The sequence below is a fragment of the Budorcas taxicolor genome, chromosome 22 (assembly GCF_023091745.1).
Source record: "Budorcas taxicolor isolate Tak-1 chromosome 22, Takin1.1, whole genome shotgun sequence".
Classification (NCBI taxonomy): domain Eukaryota; kingdom Metazoa; phylum Chordata; class Mammalia; order Artiodactyla; family Bovidae; genus Budorcas; species Budorcas taxicolor.
The window spans coordinates 37,647,236-37,672,317 of NC_068931.1; the positions used below are offsets into that span (position 1 = coordinate 37,647,236).

Below are 25,082 nucleotides of genomic sequence, written 5' to 3' on the forward strand. Positions count from 1 at the left end.
TCCTAGCTTTATGGATATTGTTGTTACAGCTGTCATGTACTCATACTGTCTTTGAATCTAGTACCATTGGTCCCTTAACTCAGTCCAGTTTCTGTTAGTGTCAGTTGTAACCCTCTTCCCCCACACTTCTCTAGCTTCTACTCCTATAGAAAAAATGATCAGTTGTTTTACTGCTTCCAGTTTTTGTTTTTTTTTTTTTTACTGGATATAAGGATGTTCGTATATAGGGAATAGGCTATGGAAGAAAAGGAAGGATAGCCTAAAAATACAAAGCAGCTGATGGTCTTGACTATAGTTTATGTTGTAGTAGAGGAAAAACCTAAAGTAAACCAAAAAATATATAAGTACTTCAGTTATTGATGAGAAAATATCAAGTAACATGTTAGAACCTGATGGCTGTCTTCTTTAGGTGAAGTGATTAGAAGAGAAGTGACCCCTTTGAGGTTACATTTCACTTGCGGCTTGAATGATTTAGAAAAGAAACACCCAAAGTGAAAATCTAGGGGAAGAGCATTCCAAGAAGAAGGACATCAGCAAAGACAAAGACCCTGAAACTGTGATCACCTTGTTTCATTTGAGAGACAAAAAGAAGACCAATGTGGTTAGAGCATTTTGAAGAGGACAGTAGAGGGGGATGAGTTGAGAGTTCTGTTTTGACAGTTTCATTCACTTTGGTACAACCTTTTCCTCCCTTCTATTTTGAAAAGTTTCAGATTAATAAATATGTTGTAAAAACTTCAAAGCCAGCAGTAAGTCAAAAAATCAGTTTTGGTACTCCTGTATCCTTCACCTAGATTTATGTTAACATTTTGCCACATTTGTAGTCTGTTTATGTATGTATGGGTGTACACATGCATGCACACAGAACACACAGTTTCTCTTTCTAAATCATTTGTAAGTTGTAAACTCGATATTTTATGGCTTAATACTGTACCATGTATTTCCTTCACAGCTATGTTCTCATAAATAGCCATAATATCATTATTACACTCAAGATATTTCTCAGTGATTCAGAATAGCTAATTATAATGTCCATATTCAGATTCCCTTTGCCATGTCTTTCATGTCTCCTTTATTCTATAATTCCCCATATTTGTCTTACATGAAGCCTTTTTTTAAAAAAAAAATAGAGTTCAGGCTAGTTGTAGAACAGTTCACCTGCTGTATCTGAGGGTTTCCTGAACACTATTCTTTCCCTCAACATTTTATAAATATTTTCAAACATACAGAAAAGTTGAAATGCTGTAGTCAATACGCAACATATTCATACTAAGCTTCTGCCATTAACAGTTGCTTTACCACGTCTTTTTTTATTCCACTAACCTTTCAGTTTAGTTCAGTCTCTCAGTTGTGTCTGACTCTGCAAGCCCATGGACTGCAGCATGCCATGCTTCCCTGTCCATGATCAACTCCTGGAGCTTGCTCAAACTCATGTCCATTGTCAGTGATACCATCCAACCATCTCATTCTCTGTTGTCCCCTTCTCCTCCCAGCTTGTCTTTCCCAGCATCAGGGTCTTTTCCAGTGAGTCAGTTCTTTGCATCAGGTGGCCAAAGTATTGAAGTTTCAGCTTCAGCTTTAGCACTTCCAATGAATATTCAGGACTGCTTTCCTTTAGGATGAACTGGTTGGATCTCCTTTGCAGTCCAAGGGACTCTCAAGAGTCTTCTCCAACACCACAGTTCAAAAGCATCAATTCTTCGGCACTCAGCTTTCTTTATAGTCCGACTTTCACATCCATAGGCGACTACTGAAAGATCCATAGCTTTAACTAGACGGGCCTTTGTTGGCAAAGTAATGTCTCTGCTTTTTAATATGCTGTCTAAGTTGGTCATAACTTTTCTTCCAAGAAGCAAGTGTCTTTTAATTTCATGGCAGCAGTCACCATCTGCAGTGATTTTGGAGCCCCCCAGAATAAAGTATCTCACTGTTTCCACTGTTTCCCCATCTATCTGCCATGAAGTGATGGGATCAGATGCCATGATCTTCGTTTTCTGAATGTTGAGCTTTAAGCCAGCTCTTTCACTCTCCTCTTTCACTTTGATCAAGAGGCTTTTTAGTTCTTCTTTGCTTTCTGCCATAAGGGTGGTGTCATCTGCATATCTGAGGTTATTGATCTTCCTCCCAGCAATCTTGATTCTAGCTTGTGCTTCATCCAGCCCAGCATTTATCATGCTACACTCTGCATAAAAGTTAAATAAGCAGGGTGACAAAAACAGCCTTGATGTACTCCTTTCCCGATTTGGAACCCGTCTATTGTTCCATGTCCAGTTCTAACTGTTGATTCCTGACCTGCATACAGATTTCTCAGGAGGCAAGTCAGGTGGTCTGGTATTCCCATCTCTTTCAGAGTTTTCAACAGTTTATTGTGATCCACACAAAGGCTTTGCCATAGTCAATAAAACAGAAACAGATGTTTTTCTGGAACTCTTGCTTTTTCAATGATCCAGCGAATGTTGGCAATTTGATCTCTGGTTCCTCTGCCTTTTCTAAAACCAGCTTGAACATCTGGAAGTTCACAGTTAACATATTGCTGAAGCCTGGCTTGGAGAATTTTGAGGATTACTTTGCTAGCGTGTGAGATGAGTGCAATTGTGCGGTAGTTTGAGCATTTTTTGGCATTGCCTTTCTTTGGGATTGGAATGAAAACTGACCTTTTCCAGTCCTGTGGCCACTGCTGAATTTGTCGAATTTGCTGGCTAACCTTTAGGTCATTTTTAAAAAAATCTGACAGACTTTAAAACTTTTTAAAAATTACTAAATTATTTTTGGCTGTGCTGGGTGTTTGTTGCTATGTGTGGGCTCTCTCTAGGTGTGAGAGCAGTGGCTTCTCGTTGCAGAGCACTGGCTCTAGGTACACAGACTTCAGTAGTTGCAGTGAGGGGCCCTCAGTAGTTGCATGAGGGGGCCTCAGCAGTTGCAGTGAGGGGGCCTCAGTAGTTGCAGTGAGGGGGCCTCAGTAGTTGCAGCAGATGGCCCCATGGTTGTGGCACATGGGCTTATTTGCTCCACAGCATGTGGAACCGTCCCAGAGCAACGATCAAACTTGTGTCCCCTTCTTTGGCAGATGGGTTCTCATCCACTAACAACCAGGGAAGTCCAGGTCAACTTATTTTTTGGTTCAGTTCAAAGTAAATTACAGATACCGGTAAACTTTCTCCTGCTGCGTCAAGTATTGATATCATTATGTAGAATTCAACTTTTTCTTCTGAAGTAAAATTTACCTTGAAATGCTCCCATCTGTCTTAAGTATATCTTCATTAAATGCATTTATTTTTATGGTCATATAATTCATACCAAAGTTGTGCAGCCATCACAACTAATTCTGAACACTTTCATTACTCCAAAAGAAACCCTGTACCCATTTATGGTCAACCCTGCCTCTCATTGCAATCACTGATATACTTTGGATAGTTGTTAATCTACTTCACTTGTGTTTCTTAGGGATTTCAATTAACATTTTAAACAGTCCACTTTGGATAAATGCCAGTTGAATATCAATAATACACAAAAACTGTTTCTTTATAACTTCATTCCCCTCTCCTTTGTATTATTATTTTCATATAAATGACATTATTATGCATTATAACCCTGTCAATACAGTTTTATAGTTAGTGCTTTAAACAGCTGTTTTTTAAATCAGATTGGCGGAGAGTTGTAAAAAATACACTGTCCTTTTCTATTTATTATAGTTACCTCTACTTTATTCTTTTTTTTTCTTGTATTCAGATTACTTTCTGAAGTCTTTTCAGTTTGTTCAGCAGACTCCTCTTTAGTAGCTGTTTCATAGCAGATGTGCTCATGACACATTCCCTCAGGTTTTACCTGTCAGTGTCTTAATTTGTCCTTCAGCTTTGAAGGCTACTTGTGCTGAAAAAAGAATTCTTGGTTGACAGTCTTTTCCTGGCAATACTTGGAATATGGTACCCTATTGCCTTCTGATTGCTTAGTTTCTGATGAGCAGTCAGCTTTCAGTCTTGAGTATCCCTGTATGTGATTAGTCACCTCTCTCTCTCACTTTCAGAGTTCTCTTTTTTTCTCTGGCTTTTGGTACTTTGTGGTATGTCTGGTTTTTAAGTTCATTATATTTGGTGTTTGTTGAACTTCTTGGAGGTCTAGATGAAGATTTTCATCAAATTGGGGAAGTTTTTGGCCATTACTCAGATATTCTTCCTCTCCTGTCCTTATGTGGTTCATCTTTGTTTCATTTCTCAGACTAAATAATTTCAATCAACCTGTCTTTAAGCTCACTGATTCTTCTGCCTATTCATATCTGTTCATGAGTCACCTATTGAAATTTCTTTTGAGTTTTTCTTTTTTTAATTCCAGAATTCGTTTGGTTCTTTGTAGTTTCTGTTTCTACTGATAGTCTGTATTTGGTGAAATACTCTTTTTGTAGTTTTTTTTTTTTACTTCATTAGAAATAATTTATTAGTTCACTGAATGTATTTAAAATAGCTGATTTATTTTTTAAAATTTTAAAAATTGAAATATAGTTGATTTACAATGCTGTGTTAATTTCTACTATACAGCAAAGTGATTCATTTATACATATATATGTATATTCTTTTTAAAAAATAATTATTTTCCATTATGGTTTATCACAGAATACTGAATATAGTTCCCTGTGCTCTACAGTAGGACCTTGTTTATCCATCTTACATATACTGGTTTGCATCTGCTAACTGCAGACTCCTGCTCCATCCCTCTCCCACTCTCCACCCTTGGCAATTACAAGTCGGTGCTCTATGTCTTATTCTGTTTCATAAATGTTCATTTGTGTCATATATTAGATTCCACATATCGGTGATATCATATAGTATTTGTCTTTCTCTTTTCTGACTTCAATTAGTGTGATAATCTCTAGGTCCGTTCATCTTGTTGCAGATGGCATTGTTTCATTCTTTTTATGTCTGAGTAGTATTCCATTGCATATATGTACCACACCTTTGTCATCCATTCATTTGTCAGTGGGTATTTAGGTTGTTTCTATGTCTTGGCTATTCTTAGCAGTGCTGCTGTGAACATAGGGGTGCATGTATATTTTTGTCCAGATATATGCTCAGGAGTAGGATTGCCAGGTCATATGGCAACTCTGTTTTCTTGAGAAAGTTCCATCATGTTTTCCATAGTGACTGCACTAAGTGACATTCCCACCAACAGTGTGGAAGGGTTGCCTTTTCTCTACATCCTCTCTAGCATTTGTTATAAAATAGCTGACTTAAATCTTAGTCTGGTAAGTCTAGTTAAGGCCTGGGCTTTCTCTGGGACAGTTTCTACTGAGAGCTGTTTTTCCTGTGTTTAGGCCAGACTTTAATATTTCTTGGTGTGGTGCATAGCTTTCTGTTTAGAATAGGACATTTTAAATAATGTAGTGTGGCAGATCTGAAAATCAAATTTATCTCCCTTCCCAGGGTTTATTGGAACTTCTCTGTAGCTCAAACGGTAAAGAATCTGCCTGCAATGTGGGAGACTTGGGTTCAGTTCTTGGGTCAGGAAGATCCCCTGGAGAAGGGAATGGCAAGCTACTCCAGTATTCTTGCCTGGAGAGTCTCATGGACAGGGAAGCCTGACGGGCTACAGTCTGTGGGGTTGCAAAGAGTCAGACAGGACTGAGGGACTAACACGCACGCACACCCATGACTTATTGTTCCTTTTGTCTTTTTGTTGTTTGTGTAGTGACTTCTCTAGACTAATTCAGTAAAACCTATATTCTTTATATTGTGTTGCCTCTGAAGTCTGTGCTCAGTTATGGTCAGTTGATGATCAGACATTTTTCTTAAGTGCCTGGAACCACTGAGTCTTCTAGCTCTTCCCAAGGGGTTCTGTGTGCACATGGGCTATGTTTTTAATGTTCCTATAGGAAAGTGACTGCTCTGGCTTAGCTTGTAACTCTTGCTTGCACTGAATATCAAAGTCAGCCAGAAATGAGAGGTTAGGGCCTTCTCAGTACTTTTCTTGAGTATGAATACAGTCCTGAGCAGGAGTGTGATCTTCTTGATTCTCGTGAATGTGTTGGAGCTTTTCAAAACCACTATGGACCTCCCATTCCCCAGCTTTTCCTTCTAAGTTTTGGGCCAGATTTGTTTTCCAACTGTTTTCATTGCCTCAGTCAGCTGTGATGATAAACATCTGCCACTGATTGTTTCTGACAAATGACCCAGGGAAAATGCTTTTCACACTGAGCACGTTCTGAGTTAGGTCAAATAAAGACAAACCCTGCAAGTGGAGGTTTCTAGGGAACTGTCAGATCCAATAATGGCAGTTCTATGGGGAAGGAACTCCTGGGAAACTCCAAACTTACTCCAGCAACTCCTAGGCTGTCAGTTTTCACCATGACTGCAAGACTGTTGGCTTTCAAGGCTTCTGTAGAGCTGGTGAGAGGGGAATAGGATAGGGCATGTGAAAACGTACCAGAGCTAGCAGTTTTCACCAAAGACTCATCAATGTATCTTAAATAACCCCTCCTTGGATTATTGGTAAGACGTTAATATTTGGAGTTTTGAAAAAGTTGATTTTGACAATTTTGGGGGGTATTGTTTTTGCTTTTAACAAAGTGGATTTTCATAGATTCTTAATATGCCATTCTGGAAGTGATCATTCAGTTAACTGGGTTTTGATGAGTGTGTAGTACACTTGTGTAATCCAAACCCCTAAGATATAGAACAGTACCTGGATATAGGAAATTTGCTCATGAATGAGGCACTGTTACAGTCATTGCCTTATAAGTGAAGTTAGATACCTAAGGAGATTGTTGTATTATTGTCTTTTCATTTAATCTATTTTGTGGAAGAAAGAAAGGTGACGTTAGTTAGGTCACTGGGTGGCCATAATTCAGGTATGTGTTGGATCAGTGCTACTTTCTGCACCGTCAGCTTGCTCAGTAATTGAAACGCTCTCAACTCAGTCAGCCATTTTTGGGAAAAAATAGCATGCCACGTGGCTCACTTCCCATGCCATTTTTAGGTTGTAGAAATGGACTTCTGACAGGATTTTCTCTTATTTTTCCTAAAGAAAAAGCTCCTTTGTCTTCAGTATTTTTCTGCAATGAAGATGATCTTTCAAGTAGATATTTGTATTTACTTGAATTTAGAGAATGAGAATGTAACATGTAGCCACCATACTTTGATTTGGTTATTTCCATTGTGTCTCACAGGTACATTCCAGAGCTCAGTTAGGGATACATGACCATTTGTCACTTTTGTTGAAGATGAAGCTGCCTTCATTGAACCTGATTTTTTTTTTCTTCTGGTAGATTTGAGATAGTGAGATATAAATATACATACATATAGTCACTACCATATTTCCTGCCAATCACTTGTATTGTTTTTAGTTTCTTTTTACTGATTTGATCTGTTCTATTCCTTTTTCTTACTTTCTACAATTTTTATGACGTGGTTTCATAAAGATTTTGCTTCTCTTTCCTAACAAATACTTCTGTTTCACAAAGATAATGTGACCTCTTACATTGAATCAAGAATAAGAGTGAGATATTTTCTGAGATTCTTTTAGACTGTGATATAAATTTATTTTGAAGGAGGCAACTTAACTACTTCTGTGATGCAAAATTGTTTCTTAATGTCTTGAATTATATTTATGCTTGTATTTCTCTTCATGAAGGGAGATTTATATTTCCCTTGAGTGTGGGCATAGGAATTTTCTGGACTTGTATTTACACAAGTCTAAAACTTACTGGAAATTACTATTTTTGGCCTTATTTGTTATAAAAGGGTTTTTGCTTAGATTGGGCTTTCATGAATGGAAAAGGAAGCTTACTGCCTGGTCATTATGAATGTCGATTCCTAATCAGTAAACAGAATTCCTTAGTTTTGAATCAGATTAAGTATGTATACATTGTTTTATCTCTGAGTTGCCCCATCCCAAACTTTTGATATACTTTCCCATATGTGTTTTAAGGAGAATGTTTAGGGGAGGGTATTTTCAGCTTATTGGCTGGAAGTATTATTACAGTAATTAACGTCTTTGAACCTATTAAACTGTTTGTTTTTTTAATAGACATTATGTTCATAGAATTTAATTAGCTATAATTCTTGATTTATGATACAATTCAAGACATGGACTTTTAAAGTTTATTTATTGAAAAATTTAATAAGCTGAATAACCAGAATTTGCCCCCAATCTGATAAGTAGAATATTTCCTGTGACTGACTTCTGTGTCCTCCTCACTTATTCTACCTATTCCCCCACCAAAGATAACACATATTTTGCATTATTTTTGTTTTTTTATTAATAAAATGTATGTATCTAATTTTGCTTGTTTTTGATAATATAAAATGTAATCATACTGTATGTTGACCTACAAGGGACTTGCATTTTCATTTAGTATTAGATTACTAAGATTTCTTACCTGTGTGGGTCTGTAGTTCATTCATTTTCTTTTTTTTTTTTTTTCATTCATTTTCATAACCATGTAATCTTTGTGTACACCAAAAAGAAATCTCATTCTGTTTATCCAGTCTCCAGTCAGTAGGCTTTTGACTTGCTCCCCCAATTCTTAGCAGTTGCTGGTAGGATTATTTTATGCATGTAGTGTGTGGAGTGTTCTGTTATGGATGTTTCCTGGTCCGGATCTACATAAGCTGTTACGTGAATACCTAGGAGGGGATTTGTAGGTTATAAAATGAATGTTCCAACTTACAAAGTAGTGGTGAATTATTTTCCATTTAAGTGATAAATTATAATTTATACTTTAAACCACTTAATAAAAGTTTGATAAAACTCACTTGGGAAACCATTGGGGTCTGGTATGTTTTTTGTGGGAGGAATTTTTAACTATTGCTTTGATTTCTTTATAGGGTTGTAAGCATATTTTGGCTTTCCATTATTGATTTAGTGTTGGTACCTTCTGTTTTTATTAGAAAATACTCCATTTCATTAAATTTTCAATTTCATTGGCATATAGTTACTGGTAACGTTGTAAGAGCCAGTGTTTGGTTTGTTTTCTGTTTTCCTGTTTTCAGATTCTTTGATTTTTGCTCTTTATCATATATGCCCTTCTTACTTTGGGTTTACATGCTTTTTTTTGGTAGTATCTTGATGTAGAATCTTAAGAGTTTTTAATTTCACTTTCATTGATTTTAGTGTAACTTTTGTTTTCCTTGCCGCTTCCTTTTTTGATCCATGGATCTTTTTTGGAATGTGTTGTTCAATTTCCAGATGTTCCCAATAGATTTTCTTGCCTTTCTAGTTTGACTTATAGTCAGAAAACATGTTCTATATTGTTTCAGTTCTTTTAAATTTGTTGAGATTTGTTTTATAATGTAGGATATGATCTATATTTTGGTGAATTTTCTGTGTCCCTGAAAAGAATGTATATTTTGCTGTTGTTGGGAGTCGTGTTCTGTAAGTTTCAATCAGATTCCATCAGTGAATGATATCGTTCAGTTCTTTCTTTTCCTTGTTGGTTTTCTGTGTAGCAGTGACTTAGGGGTATTGTTGATCTTCTCTTTTCAGTTTTCACAGTTTTTGCTCTGTGTATCTTTTAACTTGTGTTGTTTTCTGTATGCACAGGTAGGATCGTTAGAACTTTTCTGTGAACTGACCTGTCATCATTTTATAATGCTGCTGTATGCTGTGCTTAGTCACCAGTTGTGTCCTACTCTTTGCGACTCCGTTGTCTGTAGCCCACCAGGACCTCTGTCCATGGGGATTCTCCAGGCAGGAATACTGGAGTGGGTTGCCATACCTCTCCTCCATAATGCTGCTCTGTCCCTGGAATTTCTAGCTCTGAAGTGTATTTTATGTGCCACTGTAGCCATTCCAGCTTTCTTTTGGTTCATGTTTGGTATATCTTTTCATATCTATTTTCTTTTAAAATAACTATATCATTATGTTTGTAATGAGTTTTTTATAGACAAAATATGGTTGGGTCATTTTTAAATTCAGTCTGCCAGTTTACTGTAATTATTGATACATTCGGACTCAGATATGTCCTGTTTTAACTTTTCTGTTTGTTCCCTTTGTTTTGCATTTGTCTTTTCTGGGCCTTTTTGTGGTTTACTTGAACTTATTTTACTATACCATTTTTCTTTATAGTGTTTTTGAATATATCCTTTATTTTTTAATGATTTCTCCAGGGAATACTGGACATTGGCCACTTAAAGTGAATTATAGAAATTTCACCAAATTATCTAGGTATTTTAACTCTCTCCCATTGATTATTTAGTTTTAAGTGTTAGCGCTACACACATTGAGAACTACATCACACAATGTTATTTTTATTTCAGTAGCATAAACGTAATTTTAAAATCTCAAGCAGAGAAGAGTAGTCTGTTTTCTTTACCTGCATATTTGTTTCATTGCTCGTCCTTCATTTCCTGGTGCTACTCTCATTGTGTGTGTATGAAAGTTGCTCAGTTGTGTATGACTCTTTACAACTCCATGGACTGTACAGTCCTTGGAATTCTCCAGGCCAGAATACTGGAGTGGGTAGCTATTTCCTTCTCCAGCTGTTTTATTAACTTTGTCTAATATTCATATATCTCCTACAGCTTCATTCTCATTAGTATTAAACTGACAACTCTTTCTCCAACCTTTTAATCTGTCTCTTTATATTTAAAGAATTTCTTTGAGGCAGCATTTAGTTGTATATTGAAATTTAATGATCTCTGCCCTTTAATGGAGATGCTTAGACCAACTGGGCTTCCCTTGTGGCTCGGTAAAGAATCTGCCTGCAATGCAGGAGACCTGGGTTTGAATCCTGGGTTGGGAGGATCCCCTGGAAAAGGGAAAGGCCACCCATTCCAGTATTCTGGCCTGGAGAATTCCATAGACTCTATAGTCCACAGGGTGCAAACAGTTGGGCACGACTGAGCAACTTTCACTTTCTTTAGACCAATTACATTTATTTTATTTTATTTTATTTTATTTTTTTAGACCAATTACATTTAATGTGATTATCAGTATGCTTGGTTACCATCTTTGTTATTTATCTTCCCCACCCCCCATTTCCCTTTTTTTGCCTTATTTCAAATTAAGTATATGTGTATGTGTGTCTCTATTATTTCCTTAATTGATTTATTAGCTGTTATTCTGTTGTTTTCCTGGTAATTAGGATTCATAGTATACATCTTTAATTTATCACAGTTCTGCTCTCTTAGCAGATTTTGGTTACACAATACAGTGTTATTGGCTGTACATATGACGTTATATCATTAGCTCCTCGGGCCTTATTCATCTTCCTGCTGAAATTTTGTACTCTTACCAGCCTCTATTTCCCACACTCCCCAGTCTCTGTCAACCACTTTTCTGCTCTGTTTCTGTGAGTGTCTTTTTAACAGTCATTTTCTTAAAAACGTGGTAAAAACACAGCATTACATTAAAGTGTATTATTCAGTGACATTAATTATATTCAATGTTTTGCAGTGATAACATATTTTCAAAATTTTTTGTGTTCCCCAAATTGAAACTCTGTACCCATTAAACAGTAACTCTGTATTCTCTACCCCTCCAGCTGCTGATAACCACAGTTCTACTTTCTGTCTCAGTGAATTTGCCTGTTCTTGGTACCTCATTTAAGAGGAATCAAACACTAGTTATCATTTTGTTTATTTCATTTTGTTATTTGGTTTATTTCACTTAGCATAATTTTTTCACGGTTCACCCATGTTGTAGCTTATATCAGAACTTCATCCCTTTTTATGGCTGAATTATGTAGCTATACTACCTCTTTGCATTCATAGGTTAAAGGACAGTTGTCTTGTTTTTACCTTTCTTTGCATATTGTGAATAGTGTTGCTGTAAACATTCATATACAAGCATCAGTTTGAGTCTCTGGGTCAGTTTATGTTTATCCACATATTTACCATTTCTGGTAGTCTTCATTCCTTTGTTTAAATTCACAGTATAATTTTCATTTCTGAAGGTCTTTCAACAGTTGTTGTAATTCAAGATTGCTGTCAGTAAGTTTTTTCAGCTTTTGAATATCTGATAAAGTCTGGATCTCTCCTTACTCCTTTCCCCTTTTAAAGAAATTTTCGTTGCGTATAGAATTTTAGGTTGACTCTGGTAAAGAATCTGCCTGCAATGTGGGAGACCTGGGTTCGAGCCCTGGGTTGGGAAGATCCCCTGGAGAGGGGAAAGGCTACTCACTCCAGTATTTTGGCCTGGAACATTCCATGAACTGTATAGTTCATAGGGTCGCAAAGAGTTGGACGTGACTGAGCAAGTTTTACTTTCGCTTTCTAAAAAATTTCAGGGCGTTGGAAATGCCATTCCCATTTTCTACTGACTTGCGTATTTTACAATGAAAAGTCTGTTGTCATTTTTTGTTTCTCAGACTATATCTTGTCTGTTTTCTCTGTCTCTTTAAGATGTTCTTTTTATTGTTGATGTTATAGACATTGTGTGTGTGTGTTGGAGCACTGTAAATGTGCATACATGTTGTGTGGTTTATTTGTATATTGTGTGGAGTGTTTGCATATATGCATGCTTTTTTGTGGGGGGCAGGTTTATGTTTTGTTATGTGGAGATTGAGTTTGTGTATGGCAAGTGCTTTGTATTTTGTGAATGGAGCTATTGTTTGTGTGCTTTGTTTTGTAGGTCTAGTATTACATTGTTTGACCTGGTCATTGTTGTCTTTATTTTGAAAATTGATACATAGGTGAAAACTTTTTATACCAATTAAAATATTTTTATCCCATTATTTCTGTTTTTTTAATTAGTTGCAACTTTTTGTTGTTGCTTTTGAAAACACTGTTCTACATTTTTTCTCTTTTAATATTTTAGAATTTATATGTTTATTTTCCTAGTTGTCTTTGAAATTTAAAAATGCATATTTATCTTCAGGAATCTCACTTCTCCCATATTAAAGAATTTAGAGTACTTTATCTCTAATCACTTCCTTCCCAAAGTTTTCAGTTCAGTTCAGTCACTCAGTCATGTCTGACTCTTTGCGACCCCATGGGCTGCAGCATGCCAGGCCTCCTTGTCCATCACCAAGTCCCGGAGCTTGCTCAAACTCATATCCCTTGAGTCGGTAATGCCATCCAACCACCTCATCTTCTGTCATCCCCTTCTCCTTCCACCTTCAATCTTTGCCAGCATTAGGGTCTTTTCAAATGAGTCAGTTCTTTGCATCAGGTGGCCAAAGGATTGGACTTTCAGCTTCAGCATCAGTCCTTCCAATGAACATCCAGGACTAATTTCCTTTAGGATGGACTGGTTGGATCTCCTTGCAGTCCAAAGGACTCTTCAAGAGTCTTCTCCAACACCACAGTTCAAAAGCATCAGTTCTTTGGTGCTCAGCTTTCTTTCTTTATAGTCCAAACTCTCACATCCATACATGACTACTGGAACAACCATAGCTTTGACTAGATGGGCCTTTGTTGGCAAAGTAATGTCTCTGTTTTTTAATATGCTGTCTAGGTTGGTCGTAACTTTTCTTCCAAGGAGCAAGTATCTTTTAATTTCATGCTTCAGTCACCATCTGCAGTGATTTTGGAGCCCCCCCAAATAAAATGTCTCACTGTTTCCATTGCTTCCCATCTATTTGCCATGAAGTGATGAGACCAGATGCCATGATCTTAGTTTTCTGAATGTTGAGTTTTAACCCAACTTTTTCACTCTTCTCTTTCACTTTCATCAAGAGGCTCTTTAGTTCTTCTTCACTTTCTGCCATAAGGGTGGTGTCCTGCATATCTGAGGTTACTGATATTTCTCCCAGTAATCTTGATTCCAGGTTGTGCTTCATCCAGCCCAGGATTTATCATGATGTGCTCCGCATATAAGTTAAATAAGCAGGATGACAATATACCTTGATGTACTCCTTTCCCGACTTGGAACCAGTCTGTTGTTCCATGTCCAGTTCTAACTGTTGCTTCTTGACCGCATACAGATTTCTCAGGAGGCAGGTCAGGTGGTCTGGTATTCCCATCTCTTTAAGAATTGTCCACAGTTTGTTGTGATCCACCCAGTCAAAAGCTTTGGTAGAGTCAGTAAAGCAGAAGTAGATGTTTTTCTGGATATTTATTTTGTGACTATGCTTGTGTTTGTTGCTGCACATGGGCTTTCTGTAGTTTCAGCAAGTGGGGGCCACTCTAGTTGGGATGTGTGGGCTTCTCCTTGCATTGGTCTCTTTCATTGCAGAGCATGGGTTCTAGGGCATGTGGGCTTCCGTAGTTGAGGCACACGGTCCTAGTTGCTCTGTGGCATATGGAGTCCTGGACTACAGATCAAACCTGTGTCCCCCGTACTGGCAGGTAGACTCTCAACCACTGGACCATAAGGGAGGTTCCCAGAGTTACACTGCTGTTGTATAGTATTTCAAGTCTGACTTGGAATTCCCCAAATTACATACAACATTTTTTCTAACAAAGAATTTAAAAATTTTAACATATATTTAAAAAATTAACCTGTGTACTGATAATATTATTCCCATGTGAGTGAGATTGTGCTTGTAGGAACATTGCTTTAGAGCAAATCTCTTAATGGTAAATTCCCTTGGTTTTTGTCTGGTTTTTGGTTTCGCCCTAGTTCACAGTTCTATACTGACATTTTTCTCTTGGCTCTTTGGAGATAATATTCCACCGTCTTATATTGTTGCTGTCAAAGCCTGCGAAGCCATTTATCTTCTCAGTGTATTTTCTAGTTATTCTGTTTTGTTTTTAGTATTCACTGTGAAGTGGATTTCTTTTTATGTTTCCTGTTTGGGCTCTTTTGGTCTGAATCTGTGGATCTGTGCCTTTTAGTGATTTGAGAATATTTGCAGCTATTCATTCTCTCCTCTCTTTCTTGAACTGCATTTAAACTTGTGTAAGATATTATCTTTTAGTTACTTGTTCCTAGTCCCACTTGATACTTTTCATTCTTTTTTTTTTTTCCGTTGTGTATCTGTTCTTTCCAGCTGTGCACTGTTCTCTGACCTTTCCACTTGGTGTTGTGGTTCCAGCCTCACCCCCGTTTTGTGGGTGTCTTATATTGGGAAACTGTGTCCCTGGAGATCTTCCCTACAAGAGACCAGGGATGTCTGCTCTCCACGGTGGTGGTATGCTGCAATCAGAGGCTGAGTCTCAGCTCTTCATTTGTCATAATCCATTGGAAATGAGAGGGCTTCTCTGGTGGCTCAGACAGTAAAGAATCCGCCTGCAGTGCAAGAGACCTGGGTTTGATCCCTGGGTTGGGAAGATTCCCTGGAGGAGGGCATGGCAACCCACTCCAGTATTCTTGCCTGGAGAATTCCAGGGACAGAGGAGCCTGGTGGGCCACAGTCCATGGGGTCACAGAGAGTCAGACGTGACAGAGCCAGAAGCACCTGGAAATGAGAATCTCTTTGTTGTAATTCCCACTAGTCATGAGACAGCATTTTAATGAGTTTTGAATGAGTAAAGGATTTTGAAGGGAAGACTGTAGAGTTACAGATACTTGAAATTTTCTAACTTGAGGGTGAGCCCAAGAATTTGCATTTCTTAGAATTTCCAGGTTTGCTGATGCAGCTGGCCTGGGTAACAAACTTGGAGAGCCTTTGGACTAGATGCTGTTTTGGCTTTTGGCTCTGATTCTTTTACATTTGAATAGGGGTATTATCTGGCTTGGGGATCATTTTATTAACTCTTAATAAAACTGCTATAACAGTTTTCATTAGCACCTAAGTCGTTTGTTTAATAACACTGCATTAATGTAATGTTTTATTTTAGTGATCATTCAGGATATGTTCGACCACTGCCAGTACCTCGCAGTTTAAATAGTGATATTTCCTATTTTGGTGTTGGGGGCAAGCAGGCTGTTTTCTTTGTTGGACAGTCAGCCAGAGTAAGTAAAAAAGATTTCTTAAAAGTGAAAGTTGGTCAAAATATTTTGAAGTTGACTAATTATTCATTTTCAATTTTGTGAATTTAAAAGGTAATCTTTTTAATATTTAACAGATGATAAGTAAGCCTGCAGACTCCCAGGATGTTCATGAACTTTTACTTTCTAAAGAAGATTTTGAGAAGAAGGAGAAAAATAAAGAGGCAATATATAGCGGATTTATTAGAAACAGAAAGGTACAGTACATTTAACTCATTAAGTGTAAATTTATACCTTGGATGGATGATGGGACAAGAACATTTTTTTTTCAGTTTCTAAGATATTTATGTTATTTTAAAAACTTGAAAATATGGAATTTTCAAATTAAATTTTTATTTTAACTTTGTGAATAGCAAAAGTGATCATTAGTGTAATTTCTTAGGCTAAAGTTTTTAGAAAATAGCTTTTCTCATAAAGCCAAGTCAGCTTCCTGGAAATTGTTCATAAGATTACAAACTGTTTCCTTGCTCTGAGTTTGAGTTTTTAAGTATTTGTTGTATAATAATCACAGAAGTAGAATACAAAACAGTGATTAAATTTGCATTCAAACTCTCATTTTAATAAGTGGAATGTTAATAAATTTGAATCATGGTGAGCACATGGTATTTGTTGTATTACTCATTCAACTTTGAAACATTTTAAAATTTAAAGGTAAAAATTAAAAAAAAAATTTTGATTCTAAAGTAAATTGTAAAAATTTTTATAAAGAAAATAAAAATAGTCTCAAATGCCAGATGAAAGTCCTTATGATATATTTAGTTGAATTTTCTCCTAGTCTAACTTTATAAGGAATTGGAACTTATAAATGCTTATGGTGTTTATTACAAAGTCACTTTGCCTAATAGTTCAGTGTGTATCTTTATCCTTGTAAGCTTTTATGTGTACAGCAACTTACATAGTACATATATGCATACATATGCATGCAATTTTTAATATACAGACTCATAGTAAAATAAAAACAGAAGTTTTAAATTTTTATCCTCAAACACATCCTTCCCTCCCCCCACAAACTATAGATATTCTCTGAAAGTGGCCTGGGGCCCAGGATGGTTTTACTCCCTTTTAAACACAGTGCCTTTGGGCTAAGTCAGCTGGGTTCAGGCTGTATCCTAGTTTTAATGAATGTGGACCGGCTGGGCATTGGTCCTGACCAACTTAAGTGGTAGGTACCCCAAGCAAGGACTCATTCCACTTTAGGGTAAATGTTCTCAATTTGGGAGGTATTTTTAAATTCAGTATTTATTTTCCTTTTCCCTTTTCTTTATGATTCTACAATTGGTTTAGCATTATGGTGTAGGATTCTCCTTTTTGTAAGCCAGTTTAGCAATCTCCGTAAAAGGCTCTCTGTCCTTACAGCTTTGTCACATACTCAGCTGATTTGTATTTGGTGATTTTCCTCCAAAAGATTTTTGAAGGCTGTATTTGAAATTATCCAAGTGAATGTTAAAGGTTGATGTAAACTTTGTTTGTTAACTACATTTGAGGTGCATGTAATCTTATGTACTTATGTTCACTCTTATAGCCGTCTGATTCTAGTCACATTACAAATGATGATGAAAGATTTCTACATCATCTTATCACAGAGGAGAAGGAAAAAGATAGCTTTACTGCTGTGGTTATCACAGGGGTACAACCAGAACACATACAGTACTTGAAAAATTATTTCCATCTTTGGACCAGACAGTTAACGTAAGTGTTTTACATTTGATCCAGGACATGTTTTTTCTTATCATGTTTTTAAGATAGGAAATATTACAGGTACATTGAAACCTCTTGGCTGTCTGCTTTGATCCTATCCCATTTCTTCCCTCAGCATAGGAACCATTACGCTGATGTTAGCTGTTAAAATGGTTCTCTATTCTGTAAATATTTACTGGTCACTTGGCTTCCCCAGGGGCTCAGTGGTTAAGAATCTGCCTGACTGTGATGCAGGAGCCACAGGAGATGCAGGTTCGATCCCTGGGTCAAGAAGATCCTCTGGAGAAGGGAATGGCAACCCACTCCAGTATCTTGCCTGGAGAAGCATATAGACAGAGGAGCCTGCTAGGCTAAAGTCCGTAGGGTCACAAAGGGTCAGACATGACTGAAGCAACTTTGCATACATGTAATATATTGGTCATTACAAATAAGAGGCCCATGCTTTTTGACAACTGTGATAACATTTAAAATAAACTTAAGAGTTTATCCAGTTCAGCTAATCAATCCCAGATCCCCCTTTTGTGCTTTTGCTATGCAGCATGAGTTATAATCCATGTATTTTACTTATTTTTTTTTTGTCTGCCTCCCACCTTGGGATGTTTATTGTTTTTTGTGCACTGTTATATCCCCAGTGTTTCCTGTTTCATTGTTCAGTTCAGTTCAGTTCAGTCACTCAGTCATGTCCGACTCTTTGTGACCCCGTGAATCTCAGCACGCCAGGCCTCCCTGTTGCAGGAAGAGGAACCCCTTCCAGGGCCCGAGACTGGGCTCTTGTCTAACACTCGGAAATGAATTGTCCAAGGAGACACATGTGCTGACAAAGCAAGAGATTTTATTGGGAAAGGGCACCCAGGTGGAGAGCAGTAGGGTAAGGAAACCCAGGAGAACTGCTCTGCCATAGTCTCGGTTTTATGGTGATGGGATTAGTTTCCAAGTGGTCTTTAGCCAATCATTCTAATCCGGAGTCTTTACTGGTGGCCCACGCATCACTCAGCCAAGATGGATCCTAGCGAGAGGGATTCTGGGAAGTGGACGGACACGCGGTGTCTCCTTTAGACCTTTCCCGAACTCTTCCGGTTGGTGGTGGCTTGTTAGTTCCATATTCCTGATCAGGATCTCCTGTCATAAAACAACCCATGCAAATGGTTACTATGGTGCCTGGCCAGGGTGGGTGGTTTCAATCAGTGTGCTTCCCCTAACATCCCTGTCCATCACCAACTCCCAGAGTTCACTCAGACTCATGTCCATCAAGTTGGTGATGCCATCCAGCCATCTCATCCTCTGTCGTCCCCTTCTCCTCCTGCCCCCAATCCCTCCCAGCATCAGAGTCTTTTCCAATGAGTCATTGTAGTTGCTCAGTAAAAGTTTATTGAATGAATATATTGAGTCTGTTAAAATAAAAATATGCATATGTGCTGTATGAAATGAGTAATCTAAAAATAAACCTTTCTGTATCTACTTGAGGAAAACTTTTAGGGAGTACATATTCTGTTAGATCAAATCAGAAGTATATATATTTAAGGTTGTTAAGTTTTTTCCTCTGTAATTATATGGTATAGATTGGATTGTTTCCATAGTTTGTATTAGCCTGAATTAGTCTCCAAAAGTGAGTATGCTGTACAAAATTCATGTTTAAAAATAAGGTATCTTTTCATATTTTTTCTACTTACTCAAGGGCTGTTAAGATTGTTTTGTACATAAATACATATTAACAGTTAAAAATTTTTATGAAGAAATAAATTTGATTTTAGGAATGCCTTTTTTCTTGAATATTGATGTTTATTGGCCCTGTAACATGAGTTTTAAATAGGACTTTGGACTGTTTATTAGCTATTTTATTATTTCTCTTAACTGAAAGAACTCAGTGTACATAATATAATTATAACATAACTCTTGTTCTTAAAAAGAATGACAGAAACATACACTTGGTAAGCTATTTATAGCACACTTTCTTAAAATATGCTTGTAAACTTATGATGTTAACACTTTTGAGATGTTTGAAGGAAGACCTTAAGATTTTCAGTGATTTCTTTTTTTAGTGCTTTAAATTAGGACATTTAGTGTAATTTTGAAGAGATATTTGGACATGGAACAACAGACTGGTTTCAGATAGGAAAAGGAGTACATCAAGGCTGTATATTGTCACCCTGCTTATTTAACTTATATGCAGAGTACATCATGAGAAACACTGGGCTGGAAGAAGCACAAGCTGGAATTAGGAGTGCCGGGAGAAATACCAGTAACCTCAGATATGCAGATGATGCCATCCTTACGGCAGAAAGTGAAGAGGAACTAAAAAGCCTCTTGATGAAAGTGAAAGAGGAGAGTGAAACAGTTGGCTTAAAGCTCAACATTCAGAAAACGAAGATCATGGCATCTGGTCCCATGACTTCATGGGAAATAGATGGGGAAACAGTGGAAACAGTGTCAGACTTTATTTTCTTGGGCTCCAAAATCACTGCAGATAGTGATTGCAGCCATGAAATTAAAAGGCCCTTACTCCTTGGAAGAAAAGTTATGATCAACCTAGATAGCATATTCAAAAACAGACGTTACTTTGCCAACAAAGATCCGTCCAGTCAAGGCTATGGTTTTTCCAGTAGTCATGTATGGAGGTGAGAGTTGGACTGTGAAGAAGGCTGAGTGCCGAATAACTGATGCTTTTGAACTGTGGTGTTGGAGAAGACTCTTGAGAGTCGCAAGGACATCCAACCAGTTCATTCTAAAGGAGTTCATTCCTGGGTGTTCTTTGGAAGGAATGATGCTAAAGCTGAAACTCCAGTACTTTGGCCACCTCAAGTGAAGAGTTGACTCATTGGAAAAGACTCTGATGCTGGGAGGGATTGGGGACAGGAGGAGAAGGGGACGACAGAGGATGAGATGGTTGGATGGCATCACCGACTCAATGGACGTGAGTCTGAGTGAACTCCAGGAGTTGATGATGGACAGGGAGGCCTGGCGTGCTGCAGTTTATGGGGTCGCAAAGAGTCGGACACGACTGAGTGACCGAACTGAACTGAAAAGATAAAAATTTGTATGAAGGAATATTTAATACTACTGCTTGAGGAATGATTGCAGATGGGCTATGTGATACGGAGAGATGGGAATAATTTCCCCAGAGTATAATCTTTTAAACATTTTCCAAAATAGCAAAAATTTCTGAAGTGGTGGTTTTTGATGGGATGATGTTGAATTTATTAATTTTAGGAGTATTGGCTTAAGATTGTTTCATTTCTACAGGAGGAGAAAGATGAGACAGAATGATACTCTCATGTTAGGGACATAAGTTAAAAATACCCAGTTGTGTACACTCCTTGATATTTGAGTCTTTTCTAGAAAATTCCTGACAAGTAGAATTATAGCCTCTTACCTTGTAGTTCAGGAAACCTGGGTTCGATCTCTGGGTTGCTAAGATCCCGTGAAGAAGGAACCCACTCCAATACTCTTGGCTGGAAAATCCCATGGACGGAGGAGCCTGGTAGGCTACAGTCCATAGAGTCGCAAAGAGTAGGACACAACTGAGCGACTTCACTTTCACTTTCACCTTGTAGTTCTAGTTTGGTTTGTTTTTTTTTTTTTTTGTAAAATACACTTTAAGTATGTGGGATTTGAAGTTGAAAAGACTTGGCTTGAATTTCCTCACACTCTAATTCTGTGACCTTAAGTAAATTAAATAATTTTCTTGCATTTCCAACTTTTGTATTTATAAAATGAGGGGAAATAATACCTGAATCTCATGATTGTTTTTACCATTATGTGGTTTACTATGTTTAAAAATGCTTAATATTGTGTGTGGCACCTAGTAGGTACTGCCAATAGTGGTAATAAAGTTTTTTTGGTAGAAGATTGGATGAACTGTAGTTCTGTGTGAATTAAAAGTATAAAGTTATTGTATTATATTTTAGGCATATTTATCATTATTACATCCATGGTCCAAAAGGGAATGAACAACGTACATCAAAGGAAGCTGGACCTTTCAACAACATTGATATTGAAGTAAGATAAAATTCTTTCTTAAAGTATTATGAAATATTAGGTCTGTGTTCTAGTTCCAAGTTAATCTGGATAAGAAAAGTCAGTCAGTAAACAAGCAACTTCTCGTCCTTGTCTTTTACCAGACCACTTCTCTAGTTTGATGTCTGAGTAAAGAGATTATTCCTAAGGTGTACTTTTCTGGATCTCTCGTTTACTATAGTATCTGGTTTCTATTTTCTTTGTCTTCTATGGAAATAGGAGCCATTACTGAATGTCATGTCTCAAAAGCAGGGAAGAAAAGATACAGTTTCCCTTTTGTTCGCAGAAGTCTCTTAATAAGGAAAAAATAAGTAAGATGTAGAAGAACAGAACATTTGAATGTTGAGTTCTCCATATCCTTGCCCACATGTCAGGCGGAATTCCCTGTCTTTATCCTACCTCCTACCTCTAGGGCTTCCCAGCTGATGCCAGTGGTAAAGAATCCACCTGCCAGTGCAGGAGACATAAGGGATGCGAGTTCTGTCCCTGGGTTGGGAAGATCCCCTGGAGTAGGAAATGGCAACCCACTCCAGTATTCTTGCCTGGGAAATTCCATGGACAGAGGAGTCTGGTGGGCTACAGTCCATGGGGTCGCAAAGAGTCAGACATGACTGAGTGCACAGACAGACACACCTCTAGAGGAAAGCTTGAATGAAATAAACTTGTGACTTACATACCTTCGGCTCTTTCGTTGCTTACTTTCAGTTTTTTAGTAATATATTTCTTAATTAAGACGCTCCTTAGACCTATTTAACTGAGATAGAAATATATATGTATTTTGTTGAGCTAGATGATTATTTATACAAATAAAAATAGTTTTTGCCTTTCTGTTGTTGGATCACAGATGAGAACAAAAGTGCAGTCGCTGTTGAATTTAATTGTTTTTGTTTTATTTTTATTTTAGATTTCTATGTTTGAAAAGGGGAAGACACCTAAGATTATCAACCTGAGGGAAATACAAGATGACATGCAGACATTGTATATAAATACAGCAGCTGATAGTTTTGAGTTCAAGGCTCATGTTGAAGGAGATGGTGTAGTGGAAGGGATTATCCGATATCACCCTTTCTTATATGATAGAGAAACCTACCCTGATGATCCATGCTTTCCATCAAGTATGTTAATCTGTTACCTTAGCTACAAAATACAAAGTTGTGATTTATCTTCTTAATTATCAGTTAGGCTTAAGATTAGATAAATTTTAAAACGTTTTTTCCTCATGCAGGTCTTAAGTTGTTAAGGTAGTTGTAGTTTTTATAATTATTGTGTATATTCACATCCAGATAAATAAAGCAGTGGTGCTAAGAAACGTTATGTGTTCTTATATCGTACTTCTCTTACTGAACTGAACTTTTAGCTATGTACCACATAGTATTTCTTTATATACTCCCCATGTTGTCTTCCTGTTATCTTTGTAGATATTTATAAAGTAGTTTTAAACTTTATGTAGTCACATTGGTATTTTTCTTTATGCTTTCTGATAGACCTTGCTGCAGAAAGGCTTTGTACATCTCATTTTTTTATAATTTTTTTTATAGATTCTGTAGCTTTTATCATTTTATGTTTATATCTTTAATATACCTGTAATCTTTTTTGTTGGAGGATTAACTTAATATTTTCCAGTTTCCTAGTACCAGTTATTGAATGTTATATATAAATACCACTTTGATAATAATATAAAGTTCCCATAAGTACATAGAACCTGGATTGTTTGCTATAAGGCATTGATATGGTTTGTGTTTTTATACATGAATAACATGTCCTTTATAGTGAATCTCTTGTCCTTTATAGTGTATATTGATATCAGTAGGACAAGACACTATTGTTCTTTTTGAGAAAATTCATAATTCTTAATCTTTTGCTTTTCTAGATAAACCTTGGAATCACTTTGTACTGTACTTTGAATTTAAATGTCCTAATGGGATTATTGGGATCACATTCAATTTTTATTGATTTTCTCATTCAGAATGGTTTCTTAGTATATCCTTAGTATTGTGTTTTGGAACCAGATTTCCTGATTTGACTCCTGTCTTTGCCACTTTCTGTTGTGTAAAATTTGACAGACTACTGCTTTAGTATCTGTGAAATAGGGAATAATAATTCTTATAATAATTCTTGCCTCATAGACATGTTGTAGGGGTTGAATAAGAAACTGCTTCTAGTCCTTAGAATAGTACCCGACTCTGTTGAGTAAGTGTTCATACATATTATTACTTAGTGACTCTGCCTCCCATTCAGTCTCTGGCCTGTTTTTCATTTGTCATTTGTGATTTTGGTATGCTTATAGACAAAAAGATAAAGTTCTTAAAAATGATGTCTTAAAATAGTAGCCAGTTAATTGAATGATGATCAGAGGGGTTCTCTAAGAGCAAGGGAACTGTTTTGATTAGAAGGAACTTTTACTTATGAACTTCTTGTGAAGATTTTTTTTGGAGAAAAAGACTTTATTGGGGGTCAGGGGGAATGACTTAATGCCAGAATAACTGAGGTATTACTATATCAGGATCATAACGCTTGAATCTAATTTATCTGAGTATATGAAAAGGTGTTACTAAACATAGAAATGTTGTAGACATTTGTGCTTTATAACATAGGATATAACTCTAACTGTATCATAATATAAACTTGAATTAGTATTATTAATTTGTCCAAGCTAAGCAAACTTGCTGTTTCTAGACATTGTAGATTTTCCAGATGATTTTTATGTGAGTATACTGGTTCCAACAGAGTTGTAAGACATGATTTAGGTACAAGATTCAAGCTACCGTATTTATAAATAGGTTTTACAGATGGCAGGCTCAGTAGCTAGTATAGTAATCCTGACGCAGATTCATGAGTATGTAATTATTGCTTTTTAATGAGAATCGCTGTTGGTAATGTGGAGCCACTTTGAAAATCTGCCTTTATGAGGGCAAACAGAATAAAGGTACTTTTAGGTTTTACAGAACACAGTGTTAAAGATCATAAGAATTTTTGCTACCATTTCTCTGAAGAAGCTTTAACATTTCATTTATCGAAATTGATTTCTCAGTGGTAAAAATTATTTGTTCCACTTGTTGCTTTGTCCTAGAATTAAAAGATGAAGATGATGATGACGATTGTTTCATACTTGAGAAAGCAGCAAGAGGGAAAAGGCCTATTTTTGAATGTTTTTGGAATGGACGGCTAATACCATATACATCTGTTGAAGAGTAAGTTCTGATTTTTGCTGAGATTACATTGTTTTATGTCTTACCATTTTACTAACCAGTATTTTGTTTTATTCAAGCTTTGACTGGTGTACTCCTCCTAAGAAGAGAGGGCTTGCGCCTTTTGAGTGCTACAATAGGATATCTGGTGCATTATTCACTAATGACAAATTCCAGGTCAGCACAAACAAACTGACCTTTATGGATCTTGAGCTAAAACTGAAAGACAAGAACACCCTTTTTACAAGGATTTTAAATGGACAGGTATGATTTTAAATACCAAGTTTTGAATATTTGCAGAAGTGTTCTATTTTAAGTTCAACAAAAGTCATTTGTAGTGTAGATTTGTACTGACAGTTTGCATACTTTTCATTTTAT

The 25,082-nt window shown here is 36.8% G+C and overlaps 1 protein-coding gene across 1 annotated transcript in view; it reads left to right on the forward strand.

Annotated features, from left to right (window-relative positions):
* The window catches only part of SMCHD1 (structural maintenance of chromosomes flexible hinge domain containing 1), a 122,071-nt gene that overhangs the window by 18,787 nt on the left and 78,202 nt on the right, over window positions 1–25,082 (forward strand). Inside the window, exons 6-12 of the mRNA XM_052660434.1 lie at window positions 15,654–15,768; window positions 15,882–16,001; window positions 17,327–17,493; window positions 21,408–21,498; window positions 22,421–22,631; window positions 24,587–24,707; window positions 24,785–24,968. Coding sequence (XP_052516394.1) covers window positions 15,654–15,768; window positions 15,882–16,001; window positions 17,327–17,493; window positions 21,408–21,498; window positions 22,421–22,631; window positions 24,587–24,707; window positions 24,785–24,968 — 1,009 coding nt within the window. The remainder of the gene's footprint in view (window positions 1–15,653; window positions 15,769–15,881; window positions 16,002–17,326; window positions 17,494–21,407; window positions 21,499–22,420; window positions 22,632–24,586; window positions 24,708–24,784; window positions 24,969–25,082) is intronic.